This window comes from Mauremys mutica, chromosome 2 (genome assembly GCF_020497125.1).
Source record: "Mauremys mutica isolate MM-2020 ecotype Southern chromosome 2, ASM2049712v1, whole genome shotgun sequence".
NCBI lineage: Eukaryota > Metazoa > Chordata > Testudines > Geoemydidae > Mauremys > Mauremys mutica.
Window position 1 is genome coordinate 13,621,418 of NC_059073.1, and position 25,040 is coordinate 13,646,457.

Genomic DNA, 25,040 nt, shown 5'->3' on the forward strand with positions numbered 1-25,040 from the left:
CCTGCTCCTAGGGGCTGCAGAGACATGCTGGTTGCTTCCACGAGCTGCACGGAGCCTATTGGACTTTTAACCGCCTGGCAACCCTAGCTTCCCCCCCGCAGTGAGGCGAGCCAGCGCTTGTGACTCCAGCCGTCGAGGGGCGTCGAGGCTAGGCACTTCTGATCTGCAGCACGGAGACTTGCCATGGGCCAGATGTAATGAGGCAGCGGGCCATAAATTCCCCACCCCTGTTTTAAGTTATGAGTTTTAAAAGTATAATTTTTGAAGGAAACAAAAGTTAAAATTAATTTCAGGGACACATTTTGATATTCCTACAATTTTTTTTTCTTTTTTTGGTTTTCTTTTACATTTACTTTGATGCTGTATGGGGATGAGTTGCTAAAATGTAATTTAGTGTTTTCTTACTAGCATACTCATATTTTAAGCAGGGTGGATTTATTTAAATCAAAGTGGTGTAAATCACTGATTTTAATCATTTAAATAAGCAACAAGAAACCTTGATTTAAATAATTATTTTTAACTTCTTTTTTTGCATTTGCACATTTTAGTTATTCTCCTAAAGGAAGATTGATTCTCATGGTTGATAACCATTAAAGCATGTTGATTTGCTACTAAATATAGGCTTTACATTAATTTTGATGCTTCTTTTTGCTAGCCAGGAGGATACACTCTATCTATACATTTATTTAAGCAGTTATATAGCTTAACTTTCATTTACTGACATTCTTAATTTTTACATTGTTAGTATTTTAGAAAATGAAGAATAACGCATTTCTTATTTACTAATTTTTTTTTTTTACTGGTGATATGTATCAAGCTCTATTTGGATGGAAATTCAGCAAAAAAGCACAAAACAGCATTTTAATTTTTTTATTAAATAATGCTACCTTAATATGTTGAATACCTAGAAGAAAACATTTATCACATCATATGTTTCATTTAAATCTAACTGATTTATTAAACAAGCAAGTATTATGTGTAGTTAGTGAATTGAACTGATTTTGTGGTTGCCATGTCTTTCAAGATTTTAGAATTAGTAGAGCTCATCCTCTCTAACTTTTGATTCAGAGACTGAAAGAGGAAAACAAGCTTTCCTGGCTTTTCAACTCCCAATTTGTTTCTTAACTTTGAATTAAGTCATTGAACTGAACTAAAATAGGTTGAAAAACAGAAATGGAGAAAGTATTATCTCTGCTGAACCAAGTTTTAGGGGTGTAACCGTTTGTCCAAATGTTGTTGTTGCATCCTATGTATCTTCATCACTTTGAAAAAGTAAGTCCTGCTTTCTGGTGGCAGCTTTGTTGAGTTTTGAGGAGCCCCAGTGAAGTGAACAGGTTTCAGGGATGAAGGGATCCCCTAGTGTTTTCTCAATTTACCAATATGGATCTTTGATCATAACTTGCTTTCAATATTCTGTACCATGAATCATGATATTAATGCATCATTGTGATCCAGATTACTCTTACTGAAGCAATATATAATACCTTTTTGTTTGGTTTGGTAAAAGTCTGTGAAATGATCTGTGGGAGACATTCCCACTAAATTGTTGTATTAACAATTCTTTTCTTTTCTTCCTTCCCCCCCCCCCCATCTCAGTATGGCTATCCAGGTTGACAAGTTTAATTTCGAGAGTTTCCCAGATTCCCCTGGTGAAAGGATACAATTTGCAAACCCAAAGCAACTGGAAGAAGAGAGACAGCAGGCGAAAGGTCTGGAGATCAACAGCAAGTTAGACGTTTGCTGGAAAATTATATCCTTTAATAAATGCTTGATTTTTATGTATTGTGATAGACCCAGGCCAGTTGGGTACAGCAGAATAGCAGAAGGCAGATATACTAGCCACTGGATTAACAGTTTTCTGTTCGCTGACTGACCAGAGCAGGGGCTGCTCCAGGCTAATGAGAACACCTGACTCTAATTAACCTGCAAAGAGGCAGGTGAGCCCATTAAGCTAATGTGACCACCTGACTCTAATTAAGGCCCCGCTGATACTATAAAAAGGGCTCACTCCAGTCAGGCAGAGGGGAGCCAGAGGAGAGGAAGTGCGGCTGAAGGGCTGGTTAATGACGACACCTTCAAACCATCGTTAAGGGAGCCCTAAGGAAAGGGTGAAGAAGGGAGAGGCAGGAGAGCTGTGGGGAAGTGGCCCAGGGAGAATGTAGCAACTCTGGCAGTGAAAGGTTGGCTGCCAACAGCTGCCACCATTAGGCTCCCTGGGCCAGAGCCCAGAGTAGAGGGCAGGCCCGGGTTCCCCCCAACCCACCACTACAGAAACATCTCCTGGGAGGGGAAGTCAGGCCTCTGTCAGGACCAGAGGCTAAACTGTTCTGAAATAAGCCCCCAGGGACAACAGAGACTGTGGGAGTTCTCTCACCAACCTCCTTGCTGGCCTATGATGAAAAGGGCTCAGTAGACTTAACCCTGGCCCTAGAGAGAGAAGAGCTACGTGGAGGGTCACAGTAAGCCACTGAGGCTAGCATAAACCACCTAGAAGCGCAGGATCCATGGGGGCAAGGTCAGAACTCTGCCACAGTATATATAGCAGCCTTATGACACATTTTATTTTATAATTTATATCACCATTTAATAAGGTTACTGAAAGGGAAAACAATTAGAACTTAACATAATTATAGACTTAATTAATTGCACTGTATTTTATTTAGATTTTTCACGATGTTCAGGTCTTAATATAATGGTTGTCTTAATCTGAGTCATATGGGTATGCTGCAAATTCTGTCTATTTCCTCAACTTTTGGGGAATGCAGAATAGCAGTGAGTTTGGTGTTATATAAAATTAGATTCGTTCTCTCCAAAAGCAAAGTCTGCAAAGTGGTAATGAAATCATGATTTAGCCTTAAAATGCTGAGAATATTTTTTTAAGTTACACTTAGAATAATAGAAGTGTAGAGCTGGAAAGGACCTTGAGAACTCCTCAAATCCAGCCCCATGCACTCAGGCAGGAGCAAGTACATCTAGACCATCCCTGGTAGGTATTCATCCAACCTGCTTTTAAGATCCTCTAATGATGGGGATTGCTCCCTTGCAAGCCTTTTCCAGAACTTAATTACCACTATAGTTCAATTTTTTTTCCCTAAAATCTAACCTAAATCTCCCTACTGCAGATTAGGCCCATTACTTCTTGTCCTACCTTCAGTAGACATGGAGAACAACTATTCACTGTTCTCTTTATAACAAACCTTAACATATTTGAAGACTGATTTCAAGTACTCCTCCTCAGTCTTCTTTTCTCAAGATTAAACTTGACCAGTTTTTCTAACTTTTCCTCATTAGTCAGGTTTTCCACTTTGGGCATTTCTTCATAGCCCAAAAGAGTGTGCTATTGTTGACATGATCTGTCAGGCTGTAACCTGTTGGTCAGTCCACAATCTTATGTGTCTTTTTGGAACAGATATCGGAGAACTCTGCCTTTTGGGTGTGGTGTCCATGAAGCCGAGGGGGTCAAGATGAGAGAACTAGCGGGGTGGCTGTCTCAGAAATGCATCTGAGGTATTACTAGATATAGCCCAGATTCCATGCTGGTGAGCTCTATACAGAAAGAGATTTTTTCATCTTACCTTACCTAACTCCTCTTTGGACTAAATTCAGATTAATTTCCTGAGGTATCCCATTAACCGTACTTTATGTACTTGGATGTGTGTATGAGAGAGATTTGTACATTAGGGAACAATATATGAACAATTTTTCTTGAAGTAATCAAACCTACTCTACAGCTAAAGGGAAAAAAATACCTGGAGCTTTTATGCAATGTTCAGTTTCCTAGATATGAATGTTGTATTTTTTTATGAGCATATGCAATAAAGGACAGGTAATAAAAGGAGTCATTATAGCTAGACGTTACACAGGATCCATCATAATGGGCATTAATGGCACAGGTAAAGCTCTTAATTAATGTTGCCTTATATCAAACATTTTTACATTTAAAAAATGTAGTTTTGAGTGTATTGCATATGCCATAAATAACCAGATGAATTTAGTTCTTCATATAATTTTTTTAAACAAGCCACCACCTGGGTTGTTTAGAGTTTATATTTCTTCAATAACAATCTTGTAACGATAATTGGTTAATATTTAGTGATGATTGACGCACCATAAAACCAAAAGGTTACATTTTGTCATTAGAGATGTGTGCAAATCACATTGGCTTCAGTAAAAAGTCAGTTGCAAACATTGGAGGGCAGAATTTGTCCTACAGGAGAGAAAGTATTAAATTACCTAATCCACCATGGTCCACATGCTAGTTGACACCCTCAAATAATTCTAGTAGACTGTTGAGGCATGATTTCCCTTTATGAGAACCATGTTTTACTCTTCTCCTGCTGACGATAGCTCATCTCAATTGATTAGACTCTTCCTGTTGGTATGCATACTTCCACCATTTCATGTTCTCTGTATGTATAAATATCTCCTGTCTGTGTGTTCCATTCTATGCATCCGAAGAAGTGAGCTGTAGCTCACGAAAGCTCATGCTTCAATAAATTTGTTAGTCTTTAAGGTGCCACAAGTACTCCTGTTCTTTTTGCGGATACAGACTAACACGGCTGCTACTCTGAAACCCAACAGATAATGTTCATCTATGTATCTGCTAATTCTGTTATTTACTATACTTTCAACCAATTTGCCTGATACTCCAGTTAGGTTTACCAGTCTGTAATTGCCAGAATCACCTATGGAGCCTTTTTAAAAATATTGCATCACATTAGACATTTTCCAGTTATCTGATATAGAAGCTGATTTAAATGATAGGTTACATACCACAATTAGTAGTTCTGCAATTTCACTTTTGAGTTCCTTCAGAATTCCTGGGTGAATGCCATGTGGTCCTGGTGACTTCTTATTGTTTAATTTATCAATTTATTCAAAAAACCTCCTTTAATGACACCTCAATCTGGGACAGTTCCTCAGATTTGTCACCTTAAAAGAATGGCTCAGGTTTGGGAATCTCAAACACGTCCTTAGCCATGAAGACCAATGCATAGAATTCATTTAGTTTCTCCGCAATGGCCTTATCGTCCTTGAGTGCTCCTTCAGCATCTCAGTCATCTAGTGGCCCCACTGGTTGTTTAGCAGGCTTCCTGTTTCTGGTGTACTTAAAAAAAATTGTTGTCACTTCTTGAGTCTTTGGCATTGTTCTTCAAATTCACTTTTGGCACTGTACCTTTTAATTTCTGTTTAACTAACTTCCTCATTTTTGTGTAGTTCCCCTTTCTGAAATTAAATGTTATTGTGGTGGACTGCTTTGGTGTTTCCACCTCCACAGGAATGTTACATTTTAGTACGTTATGATTACAGTAACTCCTCACTTAACGTTGTAGTTATGTTCCTGAAAAATATGACTTTAAGTGAAACGATGTTAAGCGAATCCAATTTCCCTAGTAGAATTAATGTAAATGGGAGGGGGCGGGGGAGAAGTGTTAGGTTCCAAGGAATTTTTTTTTTGCCAGACAAAAGGCATTATATACATTTTAAACAAGCTATTTAATACAGGTATAAGTTTTAAACAATTTTAAAGAAACAATTTAATACTACAATCATCATGGCTGAGTATGAAGCAATGGGAACATCATTGCTGGGTAGGAAGCAACCCACTCCACCCTTTCTCCCAAACCCCCACCCTTAACCCGCCTCTTCTCCCTCTTTACTCAGCACGCCACGTCCTCGCTCCTCCCCCCTCCTGCCTGCGGCAATCAGCTGGTTTGCGGTGTTCAGGAGGGAGGGGGAGCCTGCGCACCGAGTCCTCGCTCCTCCCTCCTGCCTCCTGAATGCTGCAAACCAGCTGATTGCCATGGGCAGGAGGAGCAGGGGAAGGCGCTGATCTGCAGGGTCCTCTGGGGGTGGGGGGGTATCTGATGAGGGACTGCCAGTGTGAACAAAGCAGGCAGCCAAATGACGTTATAGTGGAGCATTGTACAACTTTAAAGGAGCACGGACGTAAGATCGAAACAACGTTAAGCGAGATGACGTTAAGTGGGGACTTACTGTACTATTACCAAGTGGTTCAGGTATATTCACCTCTTGGAGCAGATCCTGTGCTCCATTTAGAACTAAATCAAGAATTGCCTCTCCTCTTGTGGTTTCCAGGACTAGCTTCCCCAAGAAGCAGTCATTGAAGGTGTCAAGAAACTGTCTGCATCCCGTCCTGAGATGACATATAGCCAGTCAATATGAGGATAGTTGAAATCCCCCATTATTATTGAGTGTTTCATTTTTATAGCCTCTCTAATCTCCCTGAGCATTTCACTGTCACTATCACCATCCTGGTCAGGTGGTTGGTTGTATATCCGTACTGCTATATTCTTATTATTCAAGCATGGGCTTAGTATCCATGGAGATTCTATGGTACAATTTGGTTCATTTAAAATTTTACTTCATTTGACTCTGTTTTCTTTCACGTATAGTGACACTCCTCCACTAGCATAACGTGTTATGTCCTCCTGATATATTTTGTACCCCAGTATTACTGTGTCCCATTGATTATCTTCATTCCACCAAGTTTCTGTGATGCCTATTATATCAATATCCTCATTTAATACAAGGCACTCAAATTCACCCATCTTAGACTTCTACCATTTGTATATAAACACTTAAAAATTGTCACTTTTCAGCTGTCTGCCATTATGTGATGTAATTGAATGGGTCTCTTTCATTTAACTGTTTCTCATCAGACTCTGCCCGTATTTTATCATCTTCTACCCACTCCTCCTTACTAGGATATAGAGAATATCCATTAATAGACCCTCCCCTAAGGGATGTCTGTGTCTGAACCACATGCTCCTCTGCACCTGTTGGCTTCCCCCCAGCCCTTACTTTAAAAACTGCTCTATGACCTTTTTAATTTTACATGCCAGCAACCGGGTTCCATTTTGGTTTAAGTAGAGCCCATCCTTTCTGTATAGGCTCCTCTTTTCCCAAAAGGTTTCCCAGTTTCTGATAAATCTAACCCCCTCCTCTATAGGCCCCTAGTGCACACTGCTTTCCAGAATATTCCAGAGTCTCAGAGTGAGCCTAGTTCCCTTAAGTGAGAATGTATAGAACGTCATCTGGAACAGTTCTAGTCACAGATAAGTAACCTTCATTTTTGAATAACTTTACGCAGTTCTAAGTGTTTTTATGGGACACAGACTGACCCTGAGGTTTGGTAATAGGATATGTTGGCACTTGTACTAAATTGTGATTTTTTTTTTAAGAAATACCTTAGAGTTATTCATTTCCACTATTACCAGTCAGTTCAGATCTGTCACAGATAAATAGTCACAATACAATAACTGGTACTTTCTGATAATGGTCTGTTTTTCTATAAATATATTGTCAATTTCAGACTAATTATCAGCCACAAACCCACCACCACAATAGACACAAACTACAAATATATGTTAAATTACAGTGTCAGAGGCTGATTTTTTATTTTTTTTCCTGCATGGTTATTTAGGGAAATGCCAATTTAAATAGGTGCATCTTGCCATGTTGTGTGAAGGAGCTCAGGATTCAGAATCAGCCAAATATCATCATGCAGAAGTTTGTTCCATTTTTGTGAGGCCATCGCTGTTAATACCCTTCTCCCTATTGTGCCAGGAGGAAACATGAGCTCTACCAGCCAAAATGTCTCTGAGTGTAGCAAGTTATTGAGGAGTGAAGAAAGATGGATGTTCCATGAGGTAAATGAACCCTTATCCATTCAGGGCTTTGAAGAGCAGGACAAGAACTTAGAATTAGATCTGGAATTACATTGGCTGCCAGTGCGGTGTGTAAATCACTGGGATAATGTATTCAAGCTTGTTAAGTCTGCTTAGGAAACTAGCCAGTATGTACTGCACACACTGCAATATCTGGATGGCATATTGGTTCAGCCCTAGGTTTTTTAATTTCTAGTAATTTAATAATCTAGTTATTGAAATTCTTTTCAATAACTTAGATGTGATGTGACAAGTGTGATGGACCATTGTCACTAGTTCCTTATAAGATTCATAGATTTTTAAGGCCAGAAGGGACCACTGTGATTATCCACTGTTCTCTCAGGTATAGCACAGGCACAGGACATCCCCAAAATAATTCCTGTTTGAACTAGAGCATGTATTTTAGAAAAACATCCAATTGTGATTTAAAAATTGCCTATGATGGAGACTACATTACGATCCTGGCCAGACTGTTCCAATGGTTAATTACCCTCACTGATAAAGATTTACTCCTTATTTCCAGTCTGAATTTGTCTAGGTTCAGCTTCCAACCATTGGATCATGTTATACTGTTCTCTGTTCCCCATGTGTATGTACTTATAGCCTGTAATCAAGTCACCCCTTAACCTTCTCTTTGGTAAGCTAAATAGATTGAGGTTCTTGAGCCTACCACTATACAACATGCTTTTTCAGACCCTTCAGTAATTCTTCTGGCTCTTCTCTGAACCCTCTCCCATTTATCAACATCCTCCTTGTATTGTGAACACCTGAACTTGAGACAGTATTCCAGTAGTGGACTCGCCAGTGTCAAATACAGAGAGAATATAACCACTCTTCTCCTAGTTGAGCTTCCTCTGTTTACACATCCAAGGATTGCATTATCCCTTTTGGCCACAGTGTTGCACTGGGAGCTCATGTTCAGCTGATTATCCACCATGACCCCCAAATCTTTTTCAGAGTCACTGCTTCCCAGGATAAAGTCCCCCATCCTGTATATATGGCCTGCATTCTTTGTTTCTAGAGGAATACATTTACATTTGGTAGGGTGACCAGATGAGAGACATGAAATATCGGGACATGGCGATATGGGTCACTGGCGGAGCAAAAAAAAAGCCACCAGAGCATAGCAAAAATTGATTGGGGCTCCCACCCCGCCCCCCACCACATCAGCTCACCTCCTCCTCCCCATACAGGTGATTCGCACAAGCCTGGGAGGGAGCGGGGAGGAGGAGGAATGTAGTGGGCTTAGGGGAGAGGCGGGGCCAGGGCAGGGATTTGGGGAGGGATCCAATGGGGCAGGGTGGGGCCGGGGCTGAGTTGCGGGCACCTGTGTGCTGGAGTGCAAAATATCGGGACAATTCACGATATTCGGTTGGGACGCAGGACAAACAAGTAAATATCGGGACAGTCCTGATAAAATTGGGACATCTGGTCACCCTAACATTTGGGAGTTACTGAAAATCAGCATTAATGGTCCAGCAATCTAGTTAACTAGCTCTTTTAAAAAAACTTGGATGCAAGTTATCCAGAGCTGGTGCTTTAATAAATGTTTAGCTTTAGTCACTGCTGTTTAACATTCTCCTGAGTTACTGTTTGAATGGGAAGAATGTCGTCGTCATATGATCTGACTTCATCATCTGGCTTTTTCCCAAATACAGAACAGAAATATTTATTGAATGCTTCTGCCTTTTCTGCATTATCATTGACAGTTCTACCATTTCCACCTAATAATGGAGTAATACTATTGTTAGGAATCCTTTTGTAAACTCCTTGTTGTTGTTCCTATCACTACTGGGCATAGTTTTCTCCGGATGTCTTTTTGTTTGTTATCAATTTTCTACAGTTCCTAGCTTCTGTTTTGTATTTATTACTAATCAACTTGCCCTTTTTTCATTTGTTACATTTTAAATTTTTTATAACTGCTTTCACTTTTATAATATCTTTCTCCTTAGTCTAGACATATAGCAGCACCCAGGAGGTGAAGATTGTTCCTTTGAGATCAGTTTTCTAAACCATCCTGTTTTTTATTCCACTTTGTCTAGTCCAAGCTTTCAGGAGGCAGTTTCTTCTTTAATTTCACTGGTTTTATTGGCAGTTCTTTGTAGCTCATTTTCCAAGTGAGCCATTTGGGATTTTACATCACATACATCTGTAGAGAGGCCACAAATATCTTTGGAGATTGAATACGCTCAGTCTGTGAGGAAATCTTTCAGTGCCATGATATCCTGGGCTATGTTCTGCTGTGCCCTTGCGGTCTCCCCCTTCAGCTGCTTAGGTGATTCCGACTTAGGTCTTTTGTTGCTTCTCATTGTTTCATTGGAATCCACATTCAACAGTCTGAAGTTCATCCAGGAGACTTATTTAAACATTTATGACAGAAACTTAATTGCCAGTTTTTTAGGACAGTAATTATTAGAGATGAATTAATATGTGGGACACAAGGAGATGCGGGACTAGGCAGCCATCTTCCACATGGGTACCATGTGACACCCTGATGATATTTTTAAGGTTTTTATTTTTGGGGTTAAGGTTGTTAAAAGTGTTGTTAAGTATGTCAATTACATATCCTTTCACTTATATGGGACATTTAAAACAAGACTAGGCAAAGTAATAGAAAATTTTTTAAGTTATAATCTAGCATTGATAGAGCAATGGTTTTGACAGCCTAATATATCTCTTCTATCTAATTTCTATGTTTCATTCCACCCTTATGTGAATCTTGATCAGTTTTAGAAATAGTTTACATTTGCATTCAGATCGTTCATCTCTTGGGGTAGCTTTGTGATTTTTAGAATGTTAAATAAATATTTATGTGTAATCATGTTGTACTTTGTAATAAATCTCCTTTACTGCCCCATTTTGTCTCAAGAAACAAGTGAGGTTTCATTGGTCCATCTGGTTGACTGAGATCAGCAAATGAGTTCATCTTGTTTTTCAAAACCTAAACAAGTGCCTTAAGCAAGATCAAAACAGCACCATAATCAGCATTCCAAAAGTTCAAAATGCAAATGAGAAAACAGATTTATGGTAAACAGTGTTCATTAATCATTTAAAACAGTTTTTCATTAGTATAATTTCTATTTATGAAAATTTGCTAATTTATTTATGCTGAAGTAGGACTGGGATGCATTCATCCACCTGTATTTATTCATACAGAAACTGACAAGTGTGACTTAAAAAACATCTTCAGCATGCCTGAGGTGAAACACTGCACAGCAGATAGAAAACAATTAAGGGATTTAAGATGGAAAACAATTTGATAAATCTATACCAAATTCCTTTTTAGCATCACATTTCAAACACAATACATTCAGTAGGTTGTGCTTTAGTTATATGGTGTCTTTGGAACAGCAGTATACATTGATAAGTTTTGTTAGAATCTAAGAGACAAATTTTTTCCTTAGGGAATATAATTTGTTCATTCAACCGTTTTTGAGATTTTCAACATAAAAAATTATACAATATTCGCCCCCTGTCTCTTAAGAGAGACAAAGTAAAGTTCCACTCTGAAAAGTTATTTTTTAAAATGGCATCATAGGGTGTAGTATTCATTGCCTCTGTGGCTCTAGAATAATTTTTTTGAATGTACAAGTAAAAAGCTAATCTTTTAAACTGCCAGACCTGCAGACTCATATTGGAATCTAAAAGTAAAGGTTTGTTCATTGTAGCTGATGCATGCATTACACACAGTAAAGATTTTGGATCTTATTTCTAATATTTCTGTTGAAGATGGGCAGGCCAGAAGAGGGTTCTGCTTACTCTCATCTTTGTGTGTGGTCTGCAGTGCTAACAAGCTAAATACTAGTAGAAAAAATACTTTGGTGGAGAAAGTCAGCACATAGGACTCTGAACACATACAGGGAACAGGCGTGTTGTGTAAGATTACATCATTGTTGCATGGACACATTTTCAGAGTAATAATGAGTATCCCTTATACAGTCATTTGAATGTGTACATGTCAAAACAATTAACAAAGATGAATAAATATTAATTTTTCCTCTTTCTAGATAGGGAAATATAGACATGCAGAGATTTTAAGTTACTTGTCATAGGTCATACAGTGAGCCTGAGGTTGTAATCCAATCCTTCCTGCAATTTAATTTATTTAGAGATTTTTACTCCTAAATAAGTAAACTTCTTACTCATCCACATGTATAAATTAAATCTTACGTTAGGCCCTGTGACAGGGGATACTGCCCTTCTGGTCTTTAGTGCCAGTCACTTGCTGTAGGGTCATCCAGGTAGGGTCAAACCCCACAAACCAGTTCTCCTAGCAGGTCTACAGAGTAGGAAATCAGAGCAGCAGGGTATCTATTACTGGAGAATTGTGAGCTCACTTAAGGTGTAGTGAAATGCAGGGCTTAGGGCTTGGCTACACTTACAAATTTGCAGCGCTGCAGCAGGGTGTGAAAACACACCCTCTGCAGCGCTGCAAATTGCGGCGCTACAAAGCGCCAGTGTAGTCAAAGCCCCAGCGCTGGGAGCCGCGCTCCCAGCGCTGTCCGTTATTCCCCACAGGGAAGTGGAGTACGGACAGCGCTGGGAGAGTTTTCTCCCAGCGCTGGCGCTTTGATTACACTTAAGCGCTTCAAAGCGCTGCCGCGGCAGCGCTTTGAAATGCAAGTGTAGCCAAAGCCTTAGTGTAAAAAGGAGGAATTGCTTTCTGAAGTTCCTCTTCTCCAGTTCCATCCAAGACTCTTCAATATGGCTTCTGACTCTTGCACTCAGCAGAAACAGCTCTTGCCAAATATCTACCAACCTCTTTTTAGCGAAATCTAAGAACCAGTACTCCATCTTCATCCACCTTGATTTGTCACCTGCCTTTGGCACAGATGACCATGTTCCTCCTCTTGAAATGTTATCTTTCCTTGGCTTCCATGAAACTGTTCTCTTGGTTCTCCTGCTACTTTTCTAATCACTGCTTCAGTGTGTCCTTTGGAGGATCCTCGTTATATCCTCTCCGGTTTCCTGGGGGATTAAACAAGGATCTGTCATTGGTCCTCTTCTTCTACACCCTATCTGTGGGTAATCACCTCTGTTTGTGAACAGATTCAATTACCAATTTGATGCTAAAATTCACAGTTCTAACTCTCTACTCTGGTTCGGTCTCCATCTGTCCAAACTAAAATCGTGGCCTGTGTCTCTGACATTTCCTTGTGGATGTCTAGCTGTCAGATCAAGCTCAGCATAGCTAAAACAGACCTCTTAATCTTCCCTGATACCTTTTTTCTTGATCACTGTGGACAAGACCAATATTTTACCTGTCACTGAGACCCATAACCTAAGTGTCATAATTAATGGAGATATCCCTATCTCCTAGAATTGGAAGGGACCTTGAAAGGTCATCGAGTCCAGCCCCCCGCCTTCACTAGCAGGACCAAGTACTGATTTTGCCCTAGATCCCTAAGTGGCCCCCTTAAGGACTGAACTCACAACCCTGGGTTTAGCAGGCCAATGCTCAAACCACTGAGCTATCCCTCTCCCTTTCATCTTTGACTCGGACCGCTGTAGGTCTTCACATCCAGGCTACGTCTATGTCTTGCAGTTGCTTTCTGCATTATGTTTCTAAGCTACAGCCTTTACTATCCATCTACACAGCTAAAACTCATGTGCAGGCTCTCATCAGCTAATGTCTTGGGGCTAGTCTACACTTACCAGCCGGGTCGACGCGGTGAGTTCGACTTCTTGGAGTTCGAACTATCGCGTCTAATCTGGACGCGATAGTTCGAACTCCGGAAGCGCCGCGGTCGACTCCGGTACTCCACCACTGCAAAAGGCGGTGGCGGAGTCGACCTTGGAGCCGCGGACTTCGATTCCGCAGCGTCTGGACGGGTGAGTAGTTCGAACTAGGGTACTTCGAATTCAGCTACGCTATTCACGTAGCTGAATTTGCGTACCCTAGTTCGACCCCGCTTCTTAGTGTGGACCAGCCCTTGGTTACTGTAACATTCTTTTTTGTGGCCAGTAAATGCAATCTTGCCCCACTTATATTTGTTCAGAATACTGCTGCAAAGATAATTTTGCAAGCACGTTGATTTGACCACATCATGCCTCTTTCCATCCGTTCACTGACTCCCTGTTCTCTATTGTATCAAACGTGAGCTACTTGTCTTTACTTCCAAGGCCCTTCATGACCTGTCCCCACCCTACCTAGGGTGACCAGACAGCAAATGTGAAAAATTGGGACAGGGCGGGGGGTAATAGGAGCCTATATAAGAAAAAGACCCCAAAATCGGGTCTGTCTCTATAAAATTGGGACATCTGATCACCCTAACCCTACCTATCATCTTTTGTTTTATAATGAAAGATCATCTGCTGCCTCTTATAGTCCACTTGTTAAATTTTCAAACAAGCACCGTTGTGTGTTCTCACATTCTTCCCCCACAGCTGTGACATGCTCCTTGTAAACATCTGCAGTACTAACTCATCGTTCTTCAAAACCCTCCTTAAAACTGTCCTTTGCTGTGAGGCCTACAAACATTGACAGCTGTTAGGCTGCTAGTGTGCGGTGACCACTGCCTATCTTGCTGACCATATTGACTCATTTTCTCCATTATTATACTCTACATGTACAGAGAACTAGAGGAAAACAGTATCTTTTAGTCAATTACCAAATTAATTATCACTTACCAAATGAGCAATTCCATATTTTTTTTAAACATTTCATAAATTGACAAGATATGAATATGATTTAAAAAGCCTATATGTTCCGGTTAAATGTTCTCTTTTCACAGATAGGATATAAACACTAAGTATAAAGTCTAGTAGTCAGTGTGGGTCTGTGAAAACCATGGATAGAATTAAATATGCTAATACTACATAATATACATATGTCTAGTGTGAAATGATTAAAGGAAACCTCCCATATTTTTCGAGTGATGGTCCTTATGTGTATTCCATGTTAGTGCACTTGCCTGCCACATGCCCAAGTCTGGAAGTTCTTCAAAACAGTGTCTGTTGGCCCACCCATGCACAGTAGCTCTTCTTGTGTTCCTAACCAAGAGTATAAGAGGTGGTACAGGTTGACACCAGTCCATTTCCTTCTTACTGTCGCATAGCCTGAGTCAGAATTGTGTCCTCCTTCACTTAGTTTCTTAACCTACATAGAAAACATTTGTAAATAGTTATATTCTTAGACTAGTACTTAGTGGTTAAAAAGTTTATAGTATAGGTTATTTCTTTCTCCCCGGTTGTGGTACCCCTCCCCCCAGCTCCACCCTACCTGAGAGTAGAGGGCACTCTCATGGGCACAAGGACAGATCCTTGTTGAGGGCTGTCCAAAAGAAATGTTCTTCCTTCCCGAGTCTGTCCACAATGAGTGAGTTGTCGTGAATGGAACCTAAGAAGCTAGCTCCTATGAAGACTCCTAGATCTGAATGCAAGATATGTAAAGAAAGATCTGCTGGTTCTGTCGATCAGTTCTGTACCAAAGCTTTAGGTTAGATGCTTACTGGTTCTGTCTACAAGTGCTGGTCTGGACCCATCGTTGAAACTACCTTGTCCATCTAAAAACCATCCAGTCACTACAGATGCACTGGATTCATCATACTTAACTGCAGGAACTCCTTGGACACCAGGGCCAGACTTATATAATACCGGATGATATATTCCTGCCTTATCAACAGTCTCCACTTCTTTCTGGACTGCCCCTCATAAGAGTGTCCTTACTTCAGAGGAGGGACTTACATCACTGTTCTGGAGCTATCTCACCTCCAACCATCCAGGAGGAGTGCCCTGGTACTGACAGCACAACCACTACCAATGGAGCAGTTCTTGGACTTCGATGAATCAGAGCAGATGGCTGCACCAGTATTTCTTGAGAAGCTGTTGAGCCCTGACAGACAGTCAAGGGCTTTTGCTCGCCATTATGCCAGATATGAACCCCCCAGGGACTGGAGGTACTGATTTCCTGGGCCTCCTGCAACTATTTTGATTCCTCTTCCTGGCCTTATTGGCATCTGAGGGATCTTTTTATAGGAGGTGTGCGGGCCCCTCTGAGGAGTTTTACTCTTGCCAGCCCGTTCCATCAGTCTACAGAGAGGAAGAGGTAGAACTGGATCCACAGACTCCAACAGGTGCCTCTTCATCATTCCTTCCTTCTAATTATATGTTTACTCCATATTCAGATAATGTTGGATAATATCACCACTGTGATCTATATAAACATGCCCTGTGCCAGGAAGCCATCAGACTTTGGAACTGGCATATCAGGAACTGCGTCATGATGTATGCAGTGTACCTTCCTGCTGTTCACAGCTCCATGAGATACAGATTAAGCAGAGGCTTCTCAGTAGACCATGAGTGGGAGATTTGCACTGCAGTCCTAAGTGAGATACATAGTCGGATACTCCGCTATAGGACCTCTTTGTGTCTCAAACATGCTACTTCTATATTGCTCAAGATGAACCATGTGTTGTGACTCCCAAGGCAATGGTCTGCTGATGTCTTAGATGAATGGCTTCAGAGGTGCCTTTCCTCTCATTCCCCTACTTCCTCAGGTTGTATGGAAGATACATCGCAACAAAGCCAACATCCTTCTTCGAGCTCCCCACCGGCCCAGACAGTTCTGGTTCACAGATCTTCTAAGAGTGTCTGCCCATCCACCAATCAGGGTTCACCTGTTTTCAGATCTCCTAACCCAAGTCAGGGGGAAGACCAAGTATCACAATCCAAACTCACTCCATTTCACTGCCTGGTTTTTGGATGGGCATTGAAAACTAAATGCTTGTGTTCAGTCCCCATTCAGGTGATCCTTAACCAGAGTAGAAAAGAATCTACTAGAATCTGATATCAAGTCAAACAGAGATGTTTTTCAGACTAAGCACAAGGGCACCAACGTTCTCCAGATACTGTAAGCATTTTGGTTGTTCTAGACTGTCTCCTATCTCTAAAGACTTCAAGTGTCTCTATTAGTTTGCTATGAGTACACCTAGCAGTAATTAATGCCCTCCTCTCTCCAGTGGAAGGATGCTCTGTCTTTACTCACTCAGCTACAGTTAGATTCATTAAAGATCTGATCAGGAACTTCCCATCAGTGCTTAAACCTACCTCTAAATGAGACCTTAACATTGTCCTGTCCAAGCTCACTAGTCCACCTTTCAAACACACGGTGACTTGTACCATGGCCCACGTATCCATGAAGGTAGTGTTCTCAGTAGCTATCACCTCAGCTTGGAGGGTCAGCGTGCTTGGCACCATCATGGAGGACCCACCTTATACATTGTTTCACAAAGAAAAGGTTTCTCCTCAACTATACCTCAAGAGACTTCACTCCCTCAGCATCCGATGTTCTACCTGCAAAGAGCCAAACCCATTAAGAAATTATTGAGACGTTCTAACACCATAGAAGAGAGGCTCCATGGACAAGCCATATCCTCTGAGAGGCTTTACAAATGGGTCTCAGGATGCATCTTAGAGTGCTACAAGTTAGCAAACATTCCTCCTCCTGGGCATGTCACAGCTCACTCCACATGAGAACAAGCTGCCTCCATCGCATCCCTATCAGATGTTTCACAACAGGACATCTGCAGAGCAGCCACTTGGAATTCAATCCACACATTTTTGATGCATTATTGCCCTAATTCATGCCCCGGCCCACGGATGCAGCAGTGATGTCAGCAGTATTGCAAGTATGTTTGCTACCAGCTTCCTTGCACCTCCTCCAGTCTGAACACTCCTTGCTAATCATCCATGTATGGAATACATGTAGGGACCATCACCAGAAGAAGTAGTGGAGGTTACTTACTCTAACTGAAGGTTCTTTGATATGTTTGGTCTCTGTATTCCACTACCTGCCCTCCATCCCTCTGCTTCGCATCCTGTTGGATTTACAGTAAGAAGAGGAACTGGAAAGGCATTGACCTGCAATGCGCCCATTATACCCTCTGTCAGTGCAAAAGGAGATGTACTGCACATGTGACAACAGACATTGCTTAGAAGAACTTCTAGACTTGGGCACAATAGTGTGCATGCATTCCCATGCATGGAATTCAAATAGTGACCATACATCTTGAAGAACATCCAGTTACAGTAAGTAATCTCCACTTTTTTTTAAATACATTTCAGGCTCATTCTATTTTATTTTAAAAACAACTAAATAGTCATTAAAAATGCACAATCTGCAACATAAAACCAATAAATCACATTAAAGATCCTGGAGATAACCCTTTCAGTATAGAACAAAAGAAAATTCATTTTCCCCTTCAGTGGGTGAGAAAAGCCATAGAATCTGAATGCATCTTTCAAGTAAATTTCAGTGTATATTGATTTTTTCTAATGTTAGCATTGTTTGTTATAAATGATCAAATATGTTGTTCTTTCCATTGCGTTAGCATCCAGAGGCACCAGGCAGTAATAAAGTTCCATTTTGTAAGGTGGTGTGCAGACACATAGGATGAGAGACCCTACCCCCAAAGAATTGATAATGTAAGGAAATCATAAATTGTACTTCTTATTCCTACAGTTACTGTGCTAAAATAAATAATTGGTCCTCACTCTATGAAACTAAATATTAAAATTTTACTTATTTTGTTTGTAAACTCTTTGGGGCAGGGTCTTTGTTATATGTTTGTATAATGCCTAACACAGTGGATTTGGGGCCCCTGGGTGATATTGCAATACAAATACATGATAGTAACTGAAACACAATCTCAAAGTTCTATTCTCCAGACTAACACCTACTACCCCTTGTCTTTTCTAATATTTGTGATAGCCCTCTAATTAAACGACAACTTTTATTTAATGTATTTAAGAATGTGTAATTTTAAACTGAAAAATATATGTAAAAATGGTGAGACAAGGTGGGTGATGTAATACCTTTTACTGGACCAACTTTTATTGATGAGCAAGACAATCTTTCAAGCTTACATGAAGTTCTTCTTCAGGTCTGGGAATCATACTCACAGAGTGTCAAAACACACAAAGAGCCAGCTTTCTTCAGGACACAACCAACCTTCTTTGCAAACTCTGCAGTAATGTCCAGGTGGCAGGGATGGGATGGATGTTGGTTTTTGGAGTTTGTTGTTTGGAGTTTGTGGAGGAGGTCCTGGAGGAAGCTGGTCTTTTGTGTGCTGTGACACTCTGAGTACATTTCTCAGATCTGAAGGAGAACTCTGTGTAAGTTCGAAAGCTTGTCTCTCTCATCAACAGAAGCTGGTCCAATAAAAGATATTACCTCACCCACCTTGTCTCCCTAATATCCTGGAACCGACACTAAGATGGTGTCATCTTTCCAGTCCCTGTGTGTATTTAGGAGTTGTATCAGCTAGCTGCATTGACTGAGTTTTTCTGCTGGTTACTGCTGGGAGTTCTATAGAACCAGCAGAGATATAAGACAGTGATTGGGATTTTATTCCTTCTTATATATCATCAATTAAAAGTTTACTGAGTGCCAGCAGGGCTGCACAGGTGTTACGGAGGAAGGACAACAAAGTCGCACAGATGTAACTGAGGGCATAATTTGACCCCTAGAAACTTAATAGTTGGTGACACTAGATTCTTTCCTTCATATGCATCTTGACTGTCATATTCTACCTTGACTGTAGCTCTGGCAGTCTTAAACATTTGTTACTTGTTATTTGCACACATTTGATGTTAAAATCATTGAGACAATAAACATGGCAGCTCACAAAGCCACTGTTTTTTAATGTAGGATGGCATATTAAATGAAGACAACTGGTAACAAGATGGTAGATGTAGCAATATTTATTTGCATTATTCTTTATGTGAATCCTGGCTGTTGATGATTTCAGGGATTCCAAGTATTGTCTCAAGGATAGCTGAAGCCTTGGACATCAAGACAAGGGTGATTCAAGGTAACACGCTCAAACTGTTAGATATCCTCAGCTCCTTTGTGCTCACAAAAATTTATGCCCTCCAAATTAGTGTATATTGAATCCAGCAAAGGGACTGAGACACACCCTGGCCTTGCTTCTCCTGAATTCAAAGCTAGTAGAAAAGTGCTACCAAAGCCTACATAAGGACTTTGAACATTTTTACATTCACCCAACCCTAAGGCTGCTTGTGGTTTCTGCAGTCTAAGAAATGCCAGGCCCACCAAGGTGAATCCAAAACAGAAGGACCCCAAGAAACAAGACCTCTTTGGCCAAGATGCTTGCTTGTCAGCCTCTCTCCAATTCCACATTGCGAACCTGTTTTCTAAATACAGTCTCTGAGTTTGGGAAAGAGTGACCTTCCTATCAAAGCTTCTGCGGGAATGCAGGAAGGAACTGAGAGATACAATCAAAGAAGGGCAGTTGGTAGCCAAAACAGTGCTATAAGTTGCAGTGGATGAGTCTGAAGTGGCTGATTATTCCATGGCCACAGCTGCTACAAGGCACCAAGCCTCCTGCTTACAGGCATTTGGGATTCTAAAACAAGTCAAGGCAACAATAGAAAATCTACCCTTCAAGGGCATGGACTTCAGTAGCTGGAAGGATGAAGTGCTTCATTTCCTGAACTATTTGACAGAGACACTGAGTTTCTTGGTATTAACATTTCAGTGCCTTACCAGTACCAGCTCCCTGAATGAGAGAACACATACTCTGATTTCCATGGCTGCCAACTGGAATCCCCTCTCAGAAAGTGACCCTTGTACTCTCGAAGGAAGATGATGAGTGTCTTCTCCATAAAACATCAGGCTCCATGCCAGAGGCAGCAGGTTTGATGGAGGAAGAAGAGGGTGTCAAGAACACCACCACCCTGGAGCTGATCTTCAGAAATCACCCTCACTCCTTTCCATTGAGGATGGTTGGCAATTATAACCAAAAAATGTGTGCTGAGTATTGTCACTCATGTCTACTCTATCCAATTCCTTTTGTGTCCCCCTTCCCTGTCCCTGTTCTGAGACCCTTCTCATGAGATCCTATGACAAAAAGAAGTCATTATGAGTCTAGGAGCTGTGGAAGAGGTTCTGCAGGAGTAAAGAAGAAGTCTTCTATTTCCTGTATTGCCTCATTCCAAAGAATAAAGCAGGGGGAGGGAAGGGTTCGTCCTAATTTGGATCTCAGGATAATGAATGGTCTCAGGTTCAGTATGATAATGCCTGCCTTCATTATTTATCACTTCAGGCTTAAGGACTGGTTTGTCTCTCTGAGACTACAGGATGGATACTTCTGTATTGCCATTCACCCCTCCCACAGGTAGTGCCATTCAACTGCATTAAGAACCTTTACAAAATGCCTTGCCGTAGTGGTGGCACACCTAAGAAAAATGGGCATCCACAATTATCTGTATCTAGATAAGTGGGTGATCAGAGAGAGATCATATCAGGAAACTCTTGACAAGCCTCATCGGTGTACTCTCTCTATTCGCCCATCTGGTCCTCCTAATGAACTATGAGAAATTGTCACTCATTCCATCACAGATGCCAGTAACCTACAGTGGGATCCTCACTGACAGATACTTGAAGAAGAAAATATGGTTACTTACCCTACAGTAACTGTGATGTTTAAGATAATGTTGTCGGTGTGCATCTGACAATCTGCCTTCTGTCCCTGTTTTTGGAGTCCTCAGCTACGACAAGGTTCAAATTGCAAGGAAACTGAGGAAGGGACAATGTCACTCGGCCCTTTTTATGCCATCACTTTGGAGTATGCACTTCCCCCAACGGATACAGCTATTCAAAGGATTGAGCTTGTTTCTATGAGACACGTGCATGGCTACAACGAGATTCACACTGACTACATCTTGTAGAACCACAATTATTGTAGGGTAAGACAAGTAATCATTTTTTTCTGTGCCCCTGCAGAAGCTGTTTTTGGACATGCAATTTATTTGATACATCTTTACACGAACACTGTTTAATAAGCCGTGAAATGCAAGAGGATTTATATCTGCACCCTTACTTCTCTAGAGTGCTTTGAATTCAAAAGTAGCCATTGCTTTTGTTTTTGTAAACTAATTTGTGATGCTGTAGTTGCTTCAACCTATATACAGTGAAAATGAAATGATGTGAATACGAGGTATTTTTTAGTTCAATTTACTGTTATATTAGCACTTAGGAAATATGTATTTTTCAAGCCCCTACAGCCTGATTTCCCAGTACAAGGAACTTGCTGTGCAACTTTGATTTCCTGGATTATGAGCTCTCTTAAATTAGCCCCTTTTGTAATAATGCATATAATTAAAGGAAGATATATAATGTGGCACACCTAAACACAGCATGAACCCAGTGCTTGTAAGTAAATTCATTGATTTTATTTAATAGTGATTCGTGGTTTACATTTTGTATTCAAGGAAAATAATCCCATGTTTCCCTTTTATTTCAAAGGCAAAGGTAAGTAGAATTGTTTGATAGGAGGAACTCCCATTTTCTCCCTTTTTCCCCCCAAACCGTTGCATTACATTTTATTTCTGTTTACAACAGGGGTTTTATTTTTCTGCTTATCCCATATTTTATACGTTTGATCTGTACTCCTTCATATTTTGTTTGTCTTGAGTGTACTGGGGTATGAAGAGAAGGCATAGGAAGTTACTGCTCCTTCCCCACTTAGCACTTGAATGGGAACAGGGTGGTGTGAGAACCTAGTGCTTCCTTCAGCACTTTAAGGAGTAGGTAGGCGATATGTCCAGAGCCATTCCACAGTGCAAAGAGGGTGTGATCAGATTGCTTGGGTGTGAGGCCAGACCTTGCCACCAGGCACATAGACTGTCAGAGGTGTGGGCCTTGCATGTGATGATTAAAGGTCCAGATTGCATTTTTTCCTAGCCACTTGGGTCTGACTTTCACTTTCACGCATGCTTCACCATGGCAAGGTCAGAATCTGGCACTTAATGTTTCCACACTGAAGATATAAACTACTATAATTAATTGTCCATTATCCAACATCACAGATTAATAAATAGATATGAAGTTTTGAATCTTTAATAAATCCTTAAGGTTCAGTTTTGGTTTTCAGTAATCGTAAATGTTTGTGCTACAGGCTCCCTTTCTCTCTCTGGGTCAAAGTTTTCCTTAACTCTCATTTACCCTTCTTTGAAGCGTGAAGGGGAAGCAAGTGTAGAAGGAGTTCTTAATCAACTGGTCCTAGAGCATCTGCAGTTGGCTCCTCTCCAGTGGGGTGAGTAATGTCAAAAAGCATTCACGATTATTTAGGATGAGTATTGATTTCTAATCTTCTGTAATATGTACCTTACAGAGACTTATTACGTAAAATCATCAAGTAGTGTTTTGATAAGATGTACCATGTACAACATTGTTTGCATTTTCATTTATTGATTGAAAATCTATGATGCAGAAGAGGTTAGTAGGAAAGGTGGGGGGTTTTGTTTTTTTTCTCCATGAATGCTTTGCTCAGCTGGAGAAAATCTTATAATTTAGATATCTATTATCTTTAAACTGTATTAATGTTAAATATGGTGATAATAGTTTTGTGATACAGCTGATCAGGAATTTGTTCTTGCAAACAAAGATCCTAATGTTTTGTACAAGATGCAACTGTTCTTTACTTTTTCCTTACATATTACAGTATGTGGTGAAAAATAAGTTCTGTTTGTCACTGATCTGTGATAAACTTCTTTTCAAGTATATTTATTACTCTGTTCTAGAGATTTACATTACATTAACTTTTACCGGAAGGGTGATAGTTTGGCTAGCATGGAAGAGCATTTTCTCATAATTATGCCTTACCTGTGTGAGCAGAATCAATTTCACATGCAACAGTTATGTAAATTTGACTCCTGTGTAAGAGTGGCAACAGTGTTCATTTAAGAGCCTGTGGTGATGATTTTTAGGCGTATGTCCCACTGATTTTCATTGGAGTTTGTGCTTCTAACTCCCATAGGAATGTGAAAATCTCCCCCTTATCTTATCTAATCCATCTTATTTAAAATGAAAGATCTTTTGGTTCTTCTCTCATTCTCTCTTGTTTTGGGTTTTCCTTCAAGTTGCAAATTCAATTACTCCCTTTAATATAGCAAGAGTGTTGATTCATAAGAACTAAGTAGTCTTTTGCATCCCTATTTAACGTGGTAACTCTGTAGGTCAAGATCAGATGTTTGGTGGAGGCACATGACTTGTTCTGATTCATGATACCATTGTCTTCTGCACAATAATTTTTGACTTCTTATATGGAACCTAATGGAAGGATGACAGACTTTGTCTTGTGTCAATGATTTGAACTGTCATCTCTATTTCTAAGGTTTGTGATATTTCCTGCCTTATAGTCAAGTGGGTTGAAATGTCTCCTGGCCTACGGTGTGATATTCTTCCTTATTAAAACAAAGGATTCTAAGGGGTCTATGGCTCCAAAGGAGTATACAATATTGTGGAAAAATGGCATGAATGTTATTAAATTGCTGAGACAGTAAGATCAAAGGTAAGAAAATGCAAAGTTATGGATCCAAGTTATGCCAGCAAAGTATATGGTCTTTCCCTAAGCCATACTTTGTCTTCTTGTTCATGTCTAATATTTTCCATTTTTGCGTATATTGTTAACTGTAATGACTAAATTTTTATGTACGGTGTCAAAATGTTATGTTAGTGTGGGAACTGTGAATTATTTCCCTGGCTTCATTTGTGTAAAATTGCTACCAGAATGTTACATTAATAATGTATGGTATTTAATTCCCCTTTTTACAAAAAACAAAGAAGAAGAAAGATTCCACTTGCTTTTATTTAAATTTCTATTTAAATATATGATCATTAAATCATGCATTGAGTTGAGGTTCCACATGCTTGGGGCCAAGTATTCCAAAGTGAAATAATTGCAGTGGAAGCCACTGGGGACCTTCAGAAAGAGCCCCACAGCAGTGGGTGCCACTTCTGACACAATTGGAAGTGATCTGCAAAGTTATGGATGAGGGCTGGTCTCCACTACGGGGAGATCGATGCTGCTGCAATTGATGCAGCAGGGATCGATTTAGCAGGTCTAGTGAAGATCCACTAAATCTTCAGCAGAGGACTCTCTGGTCGACCCCAGTGCTCCAGATCTCCGAGAAGAGTAAGGGAAGTTGACCGGAGAGCGTCCCCCTGTTGACACAGCGCAGTGAAGACACCAGGGTAACTCAACCTAAGCTATGTAGGTAACTTAGGTCAACTTACCCCGGTAGTGAAGACAAGCCCTGAGACACAGTGTTATTGGAGGATCTGGGGAAGAAGGGTGTGTGTGTGGTTGTGTATGTATATATAAAATATGACATCCTCTTGCCATTCATAGTTTAAATTGATAGGGAAAAGCACATAATGAATGCATAGTGCTCTGTATTGACTCGTTGATAACATGGGTGCCCCAGGAATACCTTCATGTTAAACATGAAGCTTGAAATTCAAACTGATTTTAACATCGGTGCAAAAATCTGTTGAAGTTGTGAAAAACACCATTTGTACATGCTCTGGTAACTCTTAAATGG

At 40.4% G+C, this 25,040-nt stretch overlaps 1 protein-coding gene across 6 annotated transcripts in view; it reads left to right on the plus strand.

The window, feature by feature from the left end:
* TRAPPC9 (trafficking protein particle complex subunit 9) overlaps nt 1-25,040 on the plus strand; it is an 819,600-nt gene that overhangs the window by 427,092 nt on the left and 367,468 nt on the right. For all 6 annotated transcript variants that reach the window (XM_045006039.1, XM_045006043.1, XM_045006044.1 and 3 more), the window contains exons 20-21: nt 1,597-1,750; nt 22,660-22,750. In XM_045006039.1, the coding sequence (XP_044861974.1) occupies nt 1,597-1,750; nt 22,660-22,750 (245 nt within the window). The remainder of the gene's footprint in view (nt 1-1,596; nt 1,751-22,659; nt 22,751-25,040) is intronic.